The following is a 17,610-nucleotide window of genomic DNA, read 5'->3' on the forward strand; positions in this document are numbered from 1 at the left end:
ATATCATATCTTGAGAAAAAGTTTGCCACACGCCCGACCGACGCTTTTCGGACCGGCTCGGCGACATACTTGAGCCAAGATGCGAGAGTCAGAGTCCAGGAATGTGACACACTGAAACTCAAACAGGATATTTGAAGGTTATGTGAAAAAAGAACGTATGTTGTTGTCCAACAAATGCTTTCAACTTTTCACCTCTCGTAAAAAACAAAACACTCCCACAAGGCAGGTTAATAGGCCCAACTTCAACAGTAGTGACAAACAAGATAATGATTTTAGTATTTCTGTGCCAAAAAATATTGAAAAAAATCCTAAATTCGATCTCTAAATGCAGTCTTCTGGAACCAAAAGTGGAATTCCAACTAAAAATGGGAAAGTTTGTAAGACTCTTCCATTAAAAAGGCCTTTTTAAGTATTTCTTTTGCCATCTTCTGTTCAAGTGGAGAACTGTAAAATCCATAAAACAGTTTTTCCTCGACATGTGCTTTTGCTGACATCTAGTGATAAATGTTTTTTTTCTACAGTAAAGTACACACTTGCCAAGTATAACCAAAGGTTATTTTGTGGCATAGTAAATTAAACCAGATGTTTGGGAATACAAGTGAATTTATGGGGATGATGGACTGTAAAAGGGGAAAAAATGGACTTGAGACTTGGAAAATACACAAAACTATTCTATAATTTACTTGAAGTTCATTTTAGCATGAATAGAATTCCAAATTCAAATGTATTATAAAAAAATATTACATGCAATTTTCATATGATACAATATTTAACTTTTCCTCTCGACTATAAAACAAGAAAAAAACATTATCCTTCAATCTGTTTCAATTTTCTATCTAATCAGAAGAAAACTTTCCATATAAAATACTGCAGTCTGAAATGAGCCATCCAGGAATAATATCCAGTTGACACATAGGTACAATATGTATTTCAAATGCTGAATATGCAGCTGTCATCCAGGTGTCGGAAATGGGTGTGTAATGTGTGCGCTTCGTTTAGGAATGCTACGACCACAAAATGATAGCCTCGAATATACTTATACTCCAGTCATACCTCTACTTACAAATGCCTCTAGATACAACATTTTCATGTTACGATTTTTTTCTTTTAAATGCAAATGAGTGACTCGAGATATGGAAAGGGGGCTATTGTCGCCCCCTGGCGGACAAACATGGGTATCACATCTCCCATTATAACGACAGTGGGGGGGGGGGGATTATTATTAATTTTCTCTCATGTGTTTCCTCACTTTGACCAATTTCAAATGGAATAGTTGGTATTTTTGTAAGGACAGTGGAACAAATTAAATAATTTACATATAAAGTACACTTCTCCTTACAAAATGTTCAAGTGACAAAAAAACTTCTGGAACCAATTAACTTCATTAGTAGAGGTACAGCTTTGTTTTATCCTCTCGGCTCCCCCCAACCACGCCCCCTCGACAGCCAAAAAAGCAAGCGGGCCAAAAGGCCAGGCCCCCAGTAGGGCCCCCCTATAGATCCACCCTTACTTTGAAGTGTCTTTTACTCTATAGGCATCCACTTTGGTTATGTCGCCTGCCACGTTTTTTGCCTTGCTCCTCCCCTCTACTCAAATAGTTGCGTGGCCTGATGGGTGCAGCCCTCAAGCAAGACGTAGCGAGTCCACACCCAGGCGCTTCTATCCTTCACTCGGCGCCGAATTCAGAGCCCCAACCCCCGGCGCGCAACAGGCGAGCGCTCCCGCACGCCCTTTTTCTTTTTTTCTTTTTTTCCCCCTGAGTTTGACTGAGAGCAAACACAAACATCACGCCACACGACTCCCACTGAATACCGCGCGTAAAGCAAACCCGCCCACCTCATCCACCCGGACGGCAGAGGCGAACGAGGATGGAGGCCCTCGTCGCCGTGTTGAAGGAGCACCCTGGGCCGTGGGTGCTGTTTTTCGCCGTCCTTTTCAAGCTGGTAACCCTCCTCTTAGGGCAACTACCGACGCCTAAAGTGGTGCGTCGGGATGAATTTCAACTGTGGAGGTGGAGGAACCTTAACATTTCCATCGTGCATTCGTTAATCTCTGGGACGTGGGCTTTCTCCAGGTACCAATCTAACAATTCATTCTGAGTTTAACGTGCTATAACATTAACAAATAATAGTGTAATAGTGAAAATATGTTCCTATGATTGTTGATAGAGTAAAACGTCTAAAACAATGATTTTCCCTTCTTAATTACATTATATAGATGGCTTCTTTGTATACAAAAGTATTCTTGAAATGTCAAGATTCTTCATTGAGGGCTGCAATACTTGGGATAGTGGGAATTTTACCCGCAATTCTCTACAGTGGAGTATTTACTTGCTCAAGGTCGAGGGAGCGTTTTTGCTATGAGCAATGTGAACGACCCCCCAGGGCGCAATTTGTTTGGGGGTGCACAAGAGCCCTTTTAAAAAAAAATAAATTATAATCCAAGTTTTGCCAGTTGGGGAGACTGTTATTCCCCATTTCCACGGTTAGTGCTACAGGGTTTGGGCAGGTTTGGACAGGTTTGTAAGCCAAAAGGTTTATATTCCACTTGTTGGCCATAACTGTAGAAGTAGACAAACATGTTAGGGGTGGACATCAACCGGAAAAACCAGATTTTTGGGCGAGTCATTAAAGTTTATTAGTGAAGGAGCTCTCAAGGAAAGTTGGGTTTGGTTTAGAAGACAATGAAAAAAAGTATGTGTCGGGGGGGCGGGGGTACTTGGCAGTGAATGGAAATTGGGTTAGGGTTAAGACATTTCAATGTAATGTTTAGACAAGAAGGAAAACCTGATTTAGAGGCGTTTCCTTGTTTATTTTATCAGTACGCCACCAAGCCACCAAAAGGATGACTGTACAAAAAAAATGGAATAACATTTAACCCTAACATGTTTATGTGTATTCTACTCCTCACAGTGTGTTGATTTGGCCTGAGACCATTAGCGACATCCACAGGTACCACACGCCCCAGTCCTACCTGCTCGTGTGCATTTCAACAGGTCAGTGAACGCATCACCGTTTTCCTTATCTGCCTCAACACTTACACACTCGCCATACAACTAAAATCCATAAAAACAAAACCAATATAGAACAACTTTGCTGCTAGGTCTGGGTATCCAACACAAAACAAAAGCTGAGGCCCCGCCCCCTCACCTGTTTGCTAATTACTACTAAACTAGTGGCGACTCAAATCACCGTGACGATGCAACGATCATAATCCCTCTTGGGAGGCGTTTGTACACACCAAACACAAATCTGTGGAGGTTTTTGCCATAACAACACTTGGTTGTGTTGTTGTCGAACACACACACACACAATGACACGGTGCTCGTGTGTGTATGTGTGTGTATGTGTGTGTTAGCCACAGCGTGCCACTCATTCCCAGGCACAAAAGGACTCTCAGTTCGCCTAAAAAGGCAAAACAAGTACTACAATACAAGATTCGAAGCAGAATGATAGTATTATAGTTACGCCGGTTAAATTCAAGTGTTGATAAAAACTACTGTATTTTAAAGTTGAGGGTGTAGTTTGTTTTATGGACCATACAGCAACTACTAAAGCAGAATGAATACATATAATATCTAGTATTTATCATCTTTGAGAAATCAAATTTAAATCATAATTGTTCTAATTTTACCTTGTCTCTCTCCTCTCCAGGTTACTTCGTAGGTGACACGTTTGACATCCTCTTTTCGGGAAACGCCTTAACATCTTGGGAATTCCTCATCCATCATGCGCTGGTAAGAAAAGGTCATTACAGTAAGACAGTGGTCCCCAAACTATTCCAGAAAGGGCTGCAGTCTACACCTCTACAGTAGTCCCTCATTTATCGTGGTTCATAAATTCCAAGACACACCGCAATAGGCGAAAAACCGCAATGTACATTATTTCTATTTAATATTATTTGGACTTTCTAAAGCCTTGCTGTATACTATTGAACTCCCAAAGGTAAACACTGCCTTCTAGTGGCCATTGAAATAATCTCCAATTGTGACATGCCATTAAAATACTTATAAAATATTTGCAAGACGCGATGTGGCGACCCCATGTTAATCATCCCCGTCTACCGCTGTGCGTTCAGGTGATCTCCAGCTTCCTGTTCGCCCTCTACACGCACCTGTACGTGGGCGCCGCGGTGATCGCGTTACTAGTGGAGGTGAACAGCGTGACGTTGCATTTACGGCTGCTACTCAAGGCGGCGGGCGCCGCCTCCTCGACCGTCTACAGCATCAACAAAGTGGTTAACCTTTTCACCTTTGTGGCCTTCCGTCTTTGCACGCAATTCTATATCACCTGGTACATCGCCATCAACTACTCCAAGCTGGATAGTGCCTTCTTTTTCATGTGCGCCCTGATCATCATGAACATCATGATTTTGATTTACTTTTTCCGCCTCATCCGCTCCGACTTCTTTCGGCACGCCGGCCACGGTACTCAAAACGGGAAACTTGACACCAAGAAGTTCATCACTGATTGAAGAAGCGGCTTTTTTAATCGTACCCGTGTTGTCCAATTGTTGGGTTTTGTTTTGTTCGCACTGACTACATGGAAGGAACTAACCGAGCATTTTGGAGGCGCATGCTGAAAAGTTTTGGATTCGGGGGGGTGTTGTACTTGAGTTAGGTGAAGTTGGTTTGACATATTTGTCACGCGGGCAAGAGGTTGTAGGTTAGAATCCTGAATGTTGAACTTCCACAAAGACTTGAAATAGTCCAGACAACAATATATCTCAAACATGACAATGGCAATGGATTGTACAATGTCAAAATGGCAGCACCTGTCAGGTTGTTTACTTTTGATGTACTATTTCATACATTTATGGTGAACATGGACTCGGGTGGAGTAACGGATGGGTGGATTATTTTAGTTTAGAAAATTAACAGGAAACAGACAGAAATGAAGATATGATAGCTGACCTGTTCCACAGTGCCTCAACTAAAGTGCCTTTGAACAGACCAAAAAATAATCCAGAATATTGCTTTCTTTTTCAAAGAATGCTCCCATTTTTAAAAAAAAAAGAGGCAATAATGTGTGTTCTAATGAGGGATAACAGGTGTGTATTTTAATCATGAGTAAAAAATTTAAAAGGAATGTCTTCTTGTTTCTGGTGCTGTTGTTCAAATACTAATGACTGTATTTTACCTGTCGAGTTAAAGACGCCCCGTGACACTAGTGAGGATAAAGTGTTTCAGAAAATTAAATAAGATGCTTTAAGGACAAAATCACTCACTTTACATCTGTTCCAATGGAGTCTGCCTTGGAAGTCACCGACCTAAGATGGATGCCAATCAGTTTCGCCGGCGACTGCCTTGGGCCGAATGCAGCGAAGCATTTCTTGTGACATCACGTCCGATACACTTCCCAAGTCTTCCAGCAGGGGTCACGCTGCGCCAAAGAGAAATGCATTGACTCTCCAGTGGCTGCTTCTTTTTGTCCTCGGTTTATTTGGCCATCGTTCGGCATCAAAATCCACGTTTCATCCATTTTGCTATGAGTAACAACGTATTGGCCTTGCACTCAAGGACGTTTGGCTAATAAAGGGGAGCAAAGGGTGGATAAAAAAGGGAAGAATCACCTCTCGTCTCGCTAAAGGTATCGTCTTCTTTTTTTTTTGCTTGACTCAACGTTTTTCATTTTTTTCTTCTCCAAACTTCTTAAAAAGATTAAAATAATAGAAATACTGTCTAAAAACTACAACTTTAAGATCTATTGCATGGTAACTTTTATAACTGTTAAGATGCTACCTTTAAAAATGCATTAGTTGTAACCAAGTCATTTGCGTAAAAGAAGCCTTTATAACGTTTTTACGAACAATAGGATTAAAAGTAAACTGATAAACCGATTTAAGTCGTCTGCTGCTTCCGTGTTTTTGCGATTTATCACGATTTGAAGGTGTTTTTAGTTGTTCTTTGGCTTTATTTTCGTAAACGTGAGTCATTTTTTCACCCAGCATTCTTTCAACAAGCCCTCGAGGAGGACCACACACATCGTTTTTACAAGAAAAAATAGTCCCTATCCCACAATTCGGCAATATTATGATCAAATAATTGCAAATTTGTGCATTGTTATGATACTTGGGCTCTTTTGGTCGGCTAACAAGCAAAGTTTTGCAAGTAGGCGAGCGGTTGCTAGTGTGTTAGTGTCGCCATGGCAACGGGCACAGCTCCTCCCAATGCTTCCACAAACTAAATATTTCCAAATAAGATCATTTTTTAAAGTATTAGTAAAAGCGTTGGGTGTTTCTGGGCTTTGTTACATTTTTTTAAACGCCTAATTTAGTTACTTGGTGATTGATTGTTGGTCATGATAGTAGCGTAGTTGTATTTAGTTGTTTTTTTTTTTTGATAATTTGGATTTCAGAATAAAATACTTTTTTACTTACATCATCATCTTCTATTTTCACCAGGAGGCCTGATGTCGACACGAGGTTCATCCATGAGCGTGTTCCCACCGGTCCGCAAGGACCGCATCATCCCGCAGCTTCCTCACGTAAATCCACGCCATTTTTAATCCTGAAATAATGCAAAAATATTATTTTTTTAACGTCTTGGTAGAAAACAAACATTTCATTGATTTACCTTGCTGTGAAATGTCCAAACAAATGTCGGCCATCCATTTTATTCGCAGTGTTTCCGCAAGGATGCGGCGCTCCACGTGGAGGGCGACTTCGACCCCAAAGTGAAAACAGCGTGCCAAGAACAGCGCACCGGCACGGTCGGGTATGTGTCCCGATCCGAGTAAGACAACATTCCCCGCAGGGCGTTCACCACTTGACGCCTCTTATCTCGGTTCCCGCAGGTTCAAAACCTCCAAGGTCATTGTGGTTGGCGACTTGGCTGTAGGCAAAACCTGTTTAATTAAGAGGTTAGACACAGTACCAATGAATTACAAAGATTGGTCCTCAACACTATTTGTAAATCGTTGCTTCCTATTGAAGGTTTTGCAAGGACATTTTCGACAAGAACTACAAGGCCACCATCGGCGTTGATTTTGAGATTGAGCGCTTTGAAGTGCTGGGCGTCCCATTTACCTTGCAGCTGTAAGTCTCGATCGCAATGGATGTCGCAGAGTTGTCATGACGACCTCCCGTGACCATTCTTTTTTCTCGACTGGACCTGTAAGGTGGGACACGGCAGGTCAGGAGAGATTCAAGTGTATCGCTTCTACCTACTACAGAGGAGCGCAAGGTTACTGATATTTATCAATCCAGTTTGTCACTTTTTAAGATGGACGACCAATCCAAGTGCTAATTAATCTATGTTTGCAGTGGTGATCATCGTTTTTGACGTAACCGACGTGGCGTCTTTAGATCACACCAGGTGACGTGTTTTATTTGAATGCCGAGGTTGCTTCATAAGTTGTTGGGGCAATTAGGTCATGTTTAGAATTAGAATGTAAGTGTTTTTTTTTGTGAGTTGTCATGGTTGGTTTTCAGGCAATGGCTGGAGGACGCCCTAAGAGAAAATGACCCTACAGCTGTTCAGCTCTTTCTGGTCGGCACCAAGAAAGACATGAGTGTAGGCCTGCTACTCTTTTATCATCTTCTGTTTTGTCAATCCTTCCTATGGAAGTTTGCATGGATTTTGGGGAATCTGTGTTAGAATGTTGTTATTGTTGTTGTGCAGTCGCCCGCTCAGTACTTGAAGATTGAACAGGACGCCCTTCAGATGGCGCAAGAGATGCGAGCTGAGTATTGGACGCTATCGTCTCTGACGGGTGAGCAAGTGTCATTTAAAAAATATCTGTTTAATATCGTAATGTGATGCAAAGTCAATATTTTTTTATGTAAAAAAACTAGCTTATAATGTATGTTTTTTCTGTTTCAAAGAAATACAACAATACTATAATAATAATGGTAGAATATTGTTATATTATTATGAATACAACTCACCAAAATCATCTGCACTTTCAGGGGAGAACGTGAAAGAGTTCTTTTTCCGAGTGGCATCGCTGTCCTTCGAAATCAACGTCCTCGCCGAGTTGGAGAAAAGCGGAACCAGGCAAATTGGCAACATCGTTAGTAAGTAGAAAATAGGACATATCTATTAAGTCAAACAAAAATAAATTAAAAAAAAACCTTTTAATGGCCCTTTTCTTCTAGAAATCCAAAGCAATACTAGCAGCCTATACAGCGCATCCAAGAAAAAGAAACAACCAGCGTGCTGTCAGTGATCCCACAAAGAAAAGGCGAATGGTACGAAAGGGATGAAAAGTGTAATATATTTAAAGAAAATGCACTAGAAATTGACTGAATGCAAAGACCATAATACCTATATTACAAGAAAGTATTGAAATTGCTATTTTTAGTGGCATGACATCAGTTTACATAAGTGCAAAAAGAGAAGTTTTTTTTAGAATTTTAAAGTACCTGCGTGGACACGAGACTCAAACTGCCGTCTTCAAGCCAAAGAGTCGCTCATCTCGTCAGTGGAAATTGAACGTTAACGTGAATGTTGGAGGGACTGCTTCATTTAAACTCTACAAACAAAGAAAAAAATCAAAAAAAGCACTTTTTACATGCCTTTTTTTCGCATCTGTAGTTAATCGTACATAACAAAACTCATCATGTCAATAAACGTAAACTATTTAGTAGCTTTAACTGCTCTTTTGTTACAGATGAGTGTTAAAAACATCCTGAAATGTGTTGACGTGTTACTTTTTGTCGACAATAAATGGTTTCTATGAAAGGAATGTCTTTACTTTCTCACTTATTTCTTGAAGAAAAGCCTTAGAAAATTAAATAGAGAAAAAAATACCTCTAAAATGATTCAAAAATGACAAAACCATCCCTTTTTTCCTTCTTTTGACAACACACACCCTCCATTTTCCCCTTCCCAAGCCAAGGCGCTTTGCCACGTTGTCCTTTAGAAGGCAGCATTGCAATTTCCCCCAAAAAGTCGTCCCAGGACTTTCCCCAGAAGTCTAGCAACCACCTCCTCCTACATGATGAAGTGGCGCGTCGCCTCTGACCATTTGACATCATTTCTCTCCGCCTTCCTCCAATCCGATTGGTGTACTTGGAGGATCGGCCTGTGCCCGCGCCCGACCGGCTAAGAGCAACCTTGTGATTGAAAAGCTGACAAGAGCCTTTTCTTTTAGCACACTCAGCAAAGTAAAACAGTCCCTCGCAAAGGCTGAAATGTGTTTTTGGGGGGTACAAGCTGTTTTGGGGGTTCTGCTATGGCCACAATACAAGCCCCCCTCCCTTATTTGCTTTTGCATTAAAATGGAACTCACGGACGGTTCATGCTTGTTTCCATGGCGAAGGAAGAAACATCCACGCATCTTTGTTCCCAACGTAAATTGTCACTTTGACGGGAAGGGTTTAGTAGAAAAAGTCATTTGATCAAGTCCCCATTTGTCAAAAAGGTTCCCAGACCCGTGATTGGACGATAAAATCCATAGGATGTCATCTTGGGGAAAGTCTGTCCAAATGTTATCTTTTCTCACTAATAGAAATCCCAACCATAAGACATATTTAACATATTTGCCCTCATTCCTGAATGGATTCAAATCATTTCAACTAATTGGACAACAATTCCCCTTTTGAAAGGTTCCATGACCCCAAATAAACCCTTAACAAAATCCTCCGGACTATACCATTTCTGTAGAAATGGTGTAGAAAGGTTATCAAGCAAGTTAGTTTGCTATAACTTGAAGTTCTGTGTGGAACAATGATAAAAAGACAACCATGCTTCAGTTGTAAAACGATCTATTGTTTTGGCGAGCAAAAGAGTAAACAATCCCTTTATCACTTTGACTTGACCTCCTCCTTCCGCACGCCTCGACCCAAATACTCGTTAGTAGTAGTAGTAGTAGTATTAGGGGCAGCGCATAATGAGGCAGGGGAGGGGGAGCTTGCTAGGTTACTCACGGTCATCTGTCAGCGCATTCAAGGATTTAACCCCCCTTGGGCCCGGCCCCTCGACACGTTTGCATCCGTATTGAATCAATTTTATTTGCAGTAAACTCCTCCTCGTGTAGTCAAGGTAATAATCATCAGACCACCCGAGTGGGAGGGTGCGTTTGTAGGCCTAAAAAGCCCCCTGGTGGAGCCGAGTGGCGAGGGCCCCCACCCCGCCACTCTACCCCTGCCCTCGGCCATGTGGTGGCTCGTCTTGGTGGTGGTGTCTTACCTGGACGCCGCCACGCCGTCGACGGTGGAGGAGCGTCGGTCCGAGCGGGGTGTGTTGCCTTTTGTGGGTGTGGGGGAAGCCAAGAGGAGGGGGTCCGAGGAGATGCTGAGGAGAGTCAAGAGGGGGTTCACGTATCCTGGGACGTTGTGGTGTGGAGCTGGAAACATGGCGGATGATTATGAGCAGTTAGGTGAGATTGGGTTGGTTTTTTATTTTAAAAAAATACAGACAGAATAAATGTTGATAAACTTGTTAAAAAATCTTAATGTTTAAGTTTTACAAGCTAACTAACCTTAAAAAAAATGTCATTCTTTTTTTGTGGGTACTTTCTTAATACAGAAAATATGTTTGATGATGAGTCTGATTTAATGTGGAAGGATTGCAATTTAGTCATGAATTTGTAGTAGTACATTTTTAGTCACTTTTGGGGGCGGGACTAAAAAGAGTGTCTATACTGATGTTAGTCAGAACATGAAGATTGTGGGCTGTTGGTAGTTTAAAGTTTCTCATTCATAACTTTGCTATCAAGCTTAGCCTAAAAATGACCTCAAAATACATCGCCCCCTAGCGTTACTGTTTTTTTATATATTTTTTTTGCATTTGGATTTGAAAAAAAAATTGTGACAAAATAATCTTTAGGGGTTAAAATATCTTTCGAAAAATTACTAACTAAGGTCATGATTTCACTTTTTTTTTAAAAATAATAAAATAATAATTAATAGCAGAAAAAATTGTAAAGTGGTGAATTCGCACTAATCGAGGGATTACTGTACTTACATTCTCTAGGCAGGTTTGAGAAGACGGATAGCTGCTGCCGCACGCACGACCACTGTCCTCACGTCATCCACGCTTTTTCCAACAAATACGGCTACACCAACTTCAAGTTTCACTCCATCTGCCACTGCGACTGTGACGAAGCGTGAGTAGAAAAACAAAACTTACACACACACACTATACGACAATACACACCCAAATGTATTGAGATCCACTTCCATACCACAGGTTGAAAAATTGCCTCCGCCGAGTCAACAACACGTCCTCTAGGATGGTCGGCCAGCTGTTCTTCAACATGATTGGTGCACCTTGCTTTGATCTGCTCTACGAAGAGCGGTGTAGCGATCGCCACTGGTACGGCGTGTAAGTGTCTTTACCTCTGATTAGACTTTTTTGCCAGGCCACAACCAAAAAAAAAAGGCTATTCTTCTCCCATCTATGGCAGATGCAAGCAATACGAGAAGGTGCCCATCGCCGTGGTGAAGGAGGCGGTCCCGTACGACTATGGCGGTGAAGAAATGGTCGACGAGGTGACGAAGGCTTCTTCCGAAGGCCATGGCGGGGACTTCATCAAGGTGCTCGCCACCGTTTCCTCCAAATATAGCGCTGAAACAGACAAAGAGTCGCAAAGCTTGGAGAAGAAAGCAAATAAAAAGAAGAAGAGGAGAAGAAAGGGTAAAGTTGGCCATCAAAAGGTCACCCATAGTGAGAGTGAGGCTCGGTCCAAACCTTCCAATGTGGTCATGAAGCATGGTCCATTGATGGAGACTGCCAAGTATCCTCTAACTGGACCTCCTGCTGAATCTCCCTTGAAAAACAGGCAACCAAAGAAGAGCAAGAAAACATTGACAGTAGAAGAAACCACAACCAACCTTAGGTCTCCAGCCAAAATCCAGAAAATAGGCAAGGAGAAAGAACTCATGACTTCTCTTGAGGAGATACCTCAACCTAAAATCAACTTAATCAAGAACCTCAGTATCATGTCAATCCCCAACGATCTCCACATAGAGACATTTCAACAAGTGCTAGATTTGAACACCAACCTGTGTGACCCATCTTCTCTGACACCAGAAAAAGCAAGTTCTCCAAAAACAAAGCGACGAAGAAAGGCCAAAGCAACTCAACCCTTATGTGACACCGCCCAAAACCTTGGTCCCATCATGAAGTCGCAACGCAAACGTCAACGGCCAGGTAAGGCAATCGTGCAACCTCCCAGAGTCCGTCAACCTGCAGTTATTGCCACCAATCCGTCAATCCTGGACCCACAATCTGAACAACAACTCCCAGTTATAGGCGCTTCGGAGACCCCAACACCTACAGTCCACTTCACCAAAATCCAAAATGTCCTTAAAGACATTTCCCCGTCACAACAACGACCTGAACAGACCCCGAAATTTCTTAGACACACCACCACTACCGAGAATTTCCCTCAAATTGCAATCCAAACCACTTCTAACCCAATTGCCACTTTCATATCAACGTCACAGCCCAAACGAGACCCTGGTGAGAAAGTCTATCATAGACGAGATGACAAGTCTAGGAAAAAAAAGAGGAAAGCGCGACTCAATCTAACGACACCAGAACCAATCACAGAGATCCCTCCAACTCCTCTCACCATTGCAGCTAGCCTCTCAACATTTAGCATTGTGAAGAGACAAAAGTCCATTGAAGGGAGACAGAAGAACACAAAGACAACAACTACACCAAGTGCCATGAAACGAAACAATGCTAAGAAGTTTGAGAAGAAATACACGCCACCTAGAGAACTTTCTATTCCGGAATTTCCAGGTCTGACATCAACACCCGTAGTAACAACGGACAGAAACGAACAGTCGACGACAACCCGGGTATCTGCTAACTCAAAATCCAGTGCTATGCAGTGGTCTATGAAAAGAATCAGGGAGCAATTTGCCTGGAAGAAGAGAAGAAAAGCTGCCATGAACGTTAAATTGCTGACAATTGCTGTTTAGCTAGTTTTGCTAATTGTGGAACTATAAATCCGACTTCAATGAGATGAACAAATACAATGTGATTGTAAAGTGAGGATCGGGTATGGTAGGTGACGTGAATAAAACCATAAAAGTACATCTGATGTTTCTGCTCTGGTTTTTCCGTTTTTGGGTTTAATTCTGGAATTTAATGTTTTTTAGGTCTTCTTAGTTAATTTAGATGTTAAATTTGTTTAGAAAAGGTTTGTTACATCTGGTCCAAACCATTTTTTCCACCAACAGATGAAATTGGCCAACCCTATGACCTATGAAAGGGTCTATAATTTGCTGCATTAAATAATTGAAATTAGGACTATTCAGGACACAAAGCCCATTAGTTTTTGCCCTAAGCTCATTTCTTCCCAGTAAACGACCGTAGACGACGCAAGACAATTTGAACCTACTAGGCTCTTTTGTTCCAGCCGGACTCTGACCTCACACTCGCAACCCTCGCTGAATTTCAGACGAGGTCACATTCTCCGAACAGCTTTATCGCATTACTTTCGCCTCCTAACATCCCGCCAAATACGCCAAATCCCGTCGCTCAGCTGACTTTCACATGCTGCCTTCCGACTTAACGCGCACGAAGCATCCGTCTGTCTTTTCGTCCGCCCGCCGGCAGCTCGACGCTAAAAGGTCGGAGAGTGGAAAACAATCAAGTATAGGAGTACTTTTTGGAAGACGGCCAAACATTTAAAGCAGCTTCGGAACGCTGAAGGAACAAAGGAGGGCGGTTTGACGGAAACAAAGTAATATTTATGCACTCGAACAAAATTCTGCCAATTCCGGCATTCCGAAAAATGTCTATTGGGCCTTTGTGACTGAATGAATACGGAGGCCTTGATGATTTGTGAACTCGTTAGCAGGGTTCATCACTCAAGCATTGTATTGAGCCATAGGGAAATTGATTGATGTGTTTAATTGGAAGATTTTCCTATTCAGCATTTAGTCATGGAGTGGATGCATATTGTTTTTTTTTAGTGTAAGAGAAAGACAAACTTGTATAATTATGCCTAATAGTTGATGGATTGAAGCCAAAGATTTGTGTGCAGAAAATGCATTCAGGATTGATGTCGTTACCAATTATTTTTTGGCCCTAACCTTAGTGACACCTAGTGGAAAGTTAGAGGAATTTTGTAACATTGGAAGCTTGTGTTTGGCTTATTTTATTGATCTAAAATTAATGTCCAATCATGTCAATTCTACAGTTAAAAAAAAAGACTTATTGTCTGAAAAATACGGTACTTACCTTACAATTGAATTTGGGCAGCTTCACACAGGTAGATTAAGCTAAATAAATAAAGTAATATTCATATAACTAAAATATCATTATTATAATACTATGTTTGTTTGTGTTTTTTTAACTAAAGAAAGATGAAACTGTAACATTTTGACACAACTATTATATATGATAAATTATATATATAATACCGAGAAATTATGGGCAAAGTGTGTACATTTCTACTTTTATACTTACTTCTCAAAAATAAATATCTTCCAGACCTGGAAGCATATTTTGAAGAAAGTAATATTTCAAGAATACTTAGTGGCAAGCACATTTAATAAAAATAAGCACTACAAATATGAATTTGCTGTGCATTCACTCACTTTTTCTCATCTTATCAATGCTAAAGTCCAGTGGACCCTTTCTTTCTTAAAGGAAACCTCATAAAGTCATCAACGCATGTCATTAATAAAGATAAGGTAAGCTTGCAGAAATTTCCTGCGCTCATAAGCAACAATGTTGAGATGCTATTTACGATTAGCTAAAAATATTATCTAAAAAAAAATGAAGACCTTTTTAGCTTGAGACGAAGTAGGAGGGCTAAAACACCTGTTTCACGGGTCTCATCTGAACATCTCCGATCTGGAAACGACAAAAACAAAAAAAAAGATGAGACATCTGATTATTTATCTTCTTAAATTATTCTCCAAAGGTCAAAGGTTAAGCGCACCTGCACGTGTGGAGGGGCGCTGAGGACATAAGTGATGGCATCGGCAACATCTTTAGCTGCCAGTGGCTGCAAATGGTACAACAGAGTTAAAATTTGACTCAATTTCAACAAAACTCCTCAATTTTAACAGAACTCCCCAATTTAAGAAAAATATTAAAAATGTCCACACATTGTACTTGAATAATGACAATAAAGGCATTAAATGCAATTCACTTGACATAGTAACAATGACGAATAACAGCCAGTAGATGTCTCTGTACCCAGAAAACCGGGATGTTTAAAAATCAAGCAAACTAATTATTATTAACTTTTTACCAAAGCTCCCCAGAAGGCATGCTGGGAATTCAGGCATCTAAATACTGTGTATTGTGGCATATATTACTATCTATTTATCTATTTTATAACATAAAATGACTCGTATTGTCAGCACTATGAAGTATGATCATTCACAGCCTTTCCTTACTAGTTGAAGTAAAAAATGTTTAAAAAATAAATAGACAAATACCATTACCTTAAATCTGGAATAAGAGTCAGCTGCTTTTTCAGCGTCGCCATTGTTGAGCCGAAGAGCGAATTCAGTCTCTACCACACCGGGAGAAATACACTAACAAAAGACAAGAAACTCAAATGACACTGAAAACACACAAAAAAAAAAAAACATTGTACTATAGACGAATGGTACCGAGGCTCTTATTTGGGTCTTGGCCTCAAGCAGTTCTTGCCTCAAGGCCTCGGTCAGTGCTGTCACGGCAAACTTGGTGGCGCTGTAGAAGTGCACGTTGGAGTTGGGAACCACGCGATGACCGGCCATGCTGTGACAATATCGGTCATTCATAGACTCATTATTTTGTATTCACAAAAATTTTAACAATGTGGAAAAAATCTAAAGTCAGTTAGCATCATAGCAGCATTTTTTTGCAACTGATTAAACAGTGGGGTTACCTGTTGATGTTGATAATGTGCCCATCGTCCACATTTCTTTCTTTCATAGACTGATAAGCCTCTCGCGAGCATATAGACAAGCCAAGGACATTGACCTGCATGGAAATGACACCAAATGAGACAAATGCATTAGGCACGTACTTGGCCAACGTACATCTAGCATGTTCTTCCAGCCAGAAGTATTGCCGCTCAGCAGGGGTTCCGGGTGGGCCAACCCCGCGTTATTGATGCACACGTCCACGCCTTTGTGTTGTTTTTTGATGGCGCTGAACATGGACGTGATGTCCTCTTCGTGGGTCAGGTCGCACTTGAACGGCACCAGGATACCCGGGAGTCGTTCACCCTGACATTCGACTGCTAAGGCCTGGGGGGGGAGACATTGTCAGACATGGGTTGTCAAACTATTACAATGAAACTATGGGACTAGTGATGCTAAATTGCATTGAAATTTCACAAAATATTCAATTTTTCAGTTGAAACTGTATAGCACCAAAACATTGGTTGCATCAACAGTTTAGATGTTATCTGACATTTATTTCCAGGTCACCTTAGTCCCAACAGCTCAATTTGTTTGTTTAAAGGTAAATAATCTAATGCTAAAGTCAATAATTGAACAGGTCCAAGGGACGCTCATAAGTTTAACTAGTTTTCATGACAGCGTTTCAGACAGCTAAATAAAGTGACTTTAAAAGAACTAAACACACAAATATATCCACCATATATGGTTGTTTCTGTACTAACAACACACGTATCAAAACACAACAAATCCAGCAAGGATCTACTGGATATTTATTAAATTCGTTTGGAATATACACAAACTTTTTCTGTTGGCAGATTAGCATGTACTAGCCAACTCCATGTGACGCAGTTACACTTTCTCACAAATTGTTAAAGTGGTAGGTGCCAACCTTTATTTTATCCACGTCCCGAGCGCAGCCCACCACTGTCATTCCGAAACGGACCAATTCTTTGGCAATGGCCGCCCCGATACCGACCGAGGCACCGGTGACCAGAGCCGTTCTGCCCCGCCAGCGCTCCATCAAATTCGGCTTGCTTTTGGCAAAGATACGGCACACTGTCTAATAATTACGGAGCGCTAACTTTCCGACTTCTTTCAATGCTTGATGTTCCCAGACAATTGAATGCACCGCGCAAGTAACCACGCCCACTGTTTGGTTAAAAAAAACATGGATGTGGTTAATTTTAAAGCTTGATGTTGAAAATAAGTTAAATTAACTTTTCAGTATGCCGTCAAATTTCGGCTTTTGAAATAAGTTAACATTTTAGAACTTTATAGCTATCTCAAAATACAACACACTTTGCTGGCGTTCATGCAATGTTCATCGAATGGCCCCGTCGCAAAATGGCTGACAAATGACTATGTTACTACGTATTGCTTTACAGAATACATTGGGATATTTAGCTTTATAATGTGATATACACGAGAATGCTTACATTGCATGATTTCCTTTTATGATTGGATTTAATTTTGATGTAAAGCATGCATTAAGGTTTGCATATAGAGAGTTCTATATATTATTTTTCTTTTAATCAATTCCAATTGTCTTTCTCTTTAATGGGGTACCAAATAAAGTAAACACCCCACCAAAAATGCAGTGAGAACCTAATTACAAAGCTTTAAATTGCAAGAAAATGTTCAAAATGTTCTCACCAAGTGTTTAACAGGAAAAAGTGTATCCATCCATTATGGTTGTCAAGGTTACGGGGCGCTGGAGCCTAGAAATAAACAAAAACATGTGTAAATTAAATTTTACCTTGCAGAAAAATACTGTACACTGTATAGCTTTTTTGTTTTTAA

General features: G+C 40.9%; 4 protein-coding genes and 1 long non-coding RNA gene across 6 annotated transcripts; 3 read left to right on the top strand and 2 right to left on the bottom strand.

Moving 5' to 3' along the window:
- The first annotated feature begins 1,636 nt into the window (after positions 1-1,636).
- On the top strand, positions 1,637-5,083 carry tlcd1 (TLC domain containing 1). Its single transcript, XM_077722775.1, has 4 exons — positions 1,637-2,074; positions 2,913-2,995; positions 3,654-3,736; positions 4,078-5,083. Exons 1-4 carry the CDS (start codon positions 1,869-1,871, stop codon positions 4,471-4,473), a joined length of 768 nt encoding a protein of 255 aa, XP_077578901.1. The 5' UTR covers positions 1,637-1,868; the 3' UTR covers positions 4,474-5,083.
- A 16-nt stretch (positions 5,084-5,099) lies between these two features.
- Positions 5,100-6,841, bottom strand: LOC144200549 (uncharacterized). The gene is made up of 3 exons (XR_013327140.1): positions 6,575-6,841; positions 6,379-6,508; positions 5,100-5,381 (listed from the first exon to the last, which is right to left on the bottom strand). It is a non-coding gene; the product is annotated as an uncharacterized LOC144200549 (long non-coding RNA).
- Positions 5,216-8,683, top strand: LOC144200547 (ras-related protein Rab-34-like). Its single transcript, XM_077722774.1, has 11 exons — positions 5,216-5,588; positions 6,403-6,485; positions 6,624-6,715; positions 6,795-6,860; positions 6,934-7,035; positions 7,119-7,183; positions 7,264-7,315; positions 7,432-7,513; positions 7,622-7,712; positions 7,909-8,016; positions 8,098-8,683. The coding sequence occupies exons 2-11, from the start codon at positions 6,411-6,413 to the stop codon at positions 8,166-8,168; spliced, it is 804 nt and encodes a 267-aa protein (XP_077578900.1). The 5' UTR covers positions 5,216-5,588; positions 6,403-6,410; the 3' UTR covers positions 8,169-8,683.
- A 1,220-nt stretch (positions 8,684-9,903) lies between these two features.
- On the top strand, positions 9,904-12,998 carry proca1 (protein interacting with cyclin A1). The gene is made up of 4 exons (XM_077722773.1): positions 9,904-10,322; positions 10,919-11,051; positions 11,135-11,269; positions 11,352-12,998. The coding sequence occupies exons 1-4, from the start codon at positions 10,100-10,102 to the stop codon at positions 12,874-12,876; spliced, it is 2,016 nt and encodes a 671-aa protein (XP_077578899.1). The 5' UTR covers positions 9,904-10,099; the 3' UTR covers positions 12,877-12,998.
- Positions 12,999-14,437: 1,439 nt separating this feature from the next.
- On the bottom strand, positions 14,438-17,528 carry LOC144200781 (dehydrogenase/reductase SDR family member 11-like). Of its 2 annotated transcripts, none has more exons than XM_077723093.1 (7): positions 17,464-17,528; positions 15,946-16,155; positions 15,792-15,886; positions 15,532-15,661; positions 15,361-15,453; positions 14,850-14,915; positions 14,438-14,761 (listed from the first exon to the last, which is right to left on the bottom strand). In XM_077723093.1, the coding sequence occupies exons 1-7, from the start codon at positions 17,491-17,493 to the stop codon at positions 14,720-14,722; spliced, it is 666 nt and encodes a 221-aa protein (XP_077579219.1). In that variant the 5' UTR covers positions 17,494-17,528; the 3' UTR covers positions 14,438-14,719. The 2 variants fall into 2 exon arrangements, with proteins under 2 accessions (XP_077579219.1, XP_077579217.1); XM_077723091.1 differs by lacking the exon at positions 17,464-17,528 and adding an exon at positions 16,700-16,950.
- Positions 17,529-17,610: the final 82 nt, after the last annotated feature.

This window comes from Stigmatopora nigra, chromosome 8 (genome assembly GCF_051989575.1).
Source record: "Stigmatopora nigra isolate UIUO_SnigA chromosome 8, RoL_Snig_1.1, whole genome shotgun sequence".
In the NCBI taxonomy this organism is placed as follows: Eukaryota; Metazoa; Chordata; class Actinopteri; order Syngnathiformes; family Syngnathidae; genus Stigmatopora; species Stigmatopora nigra.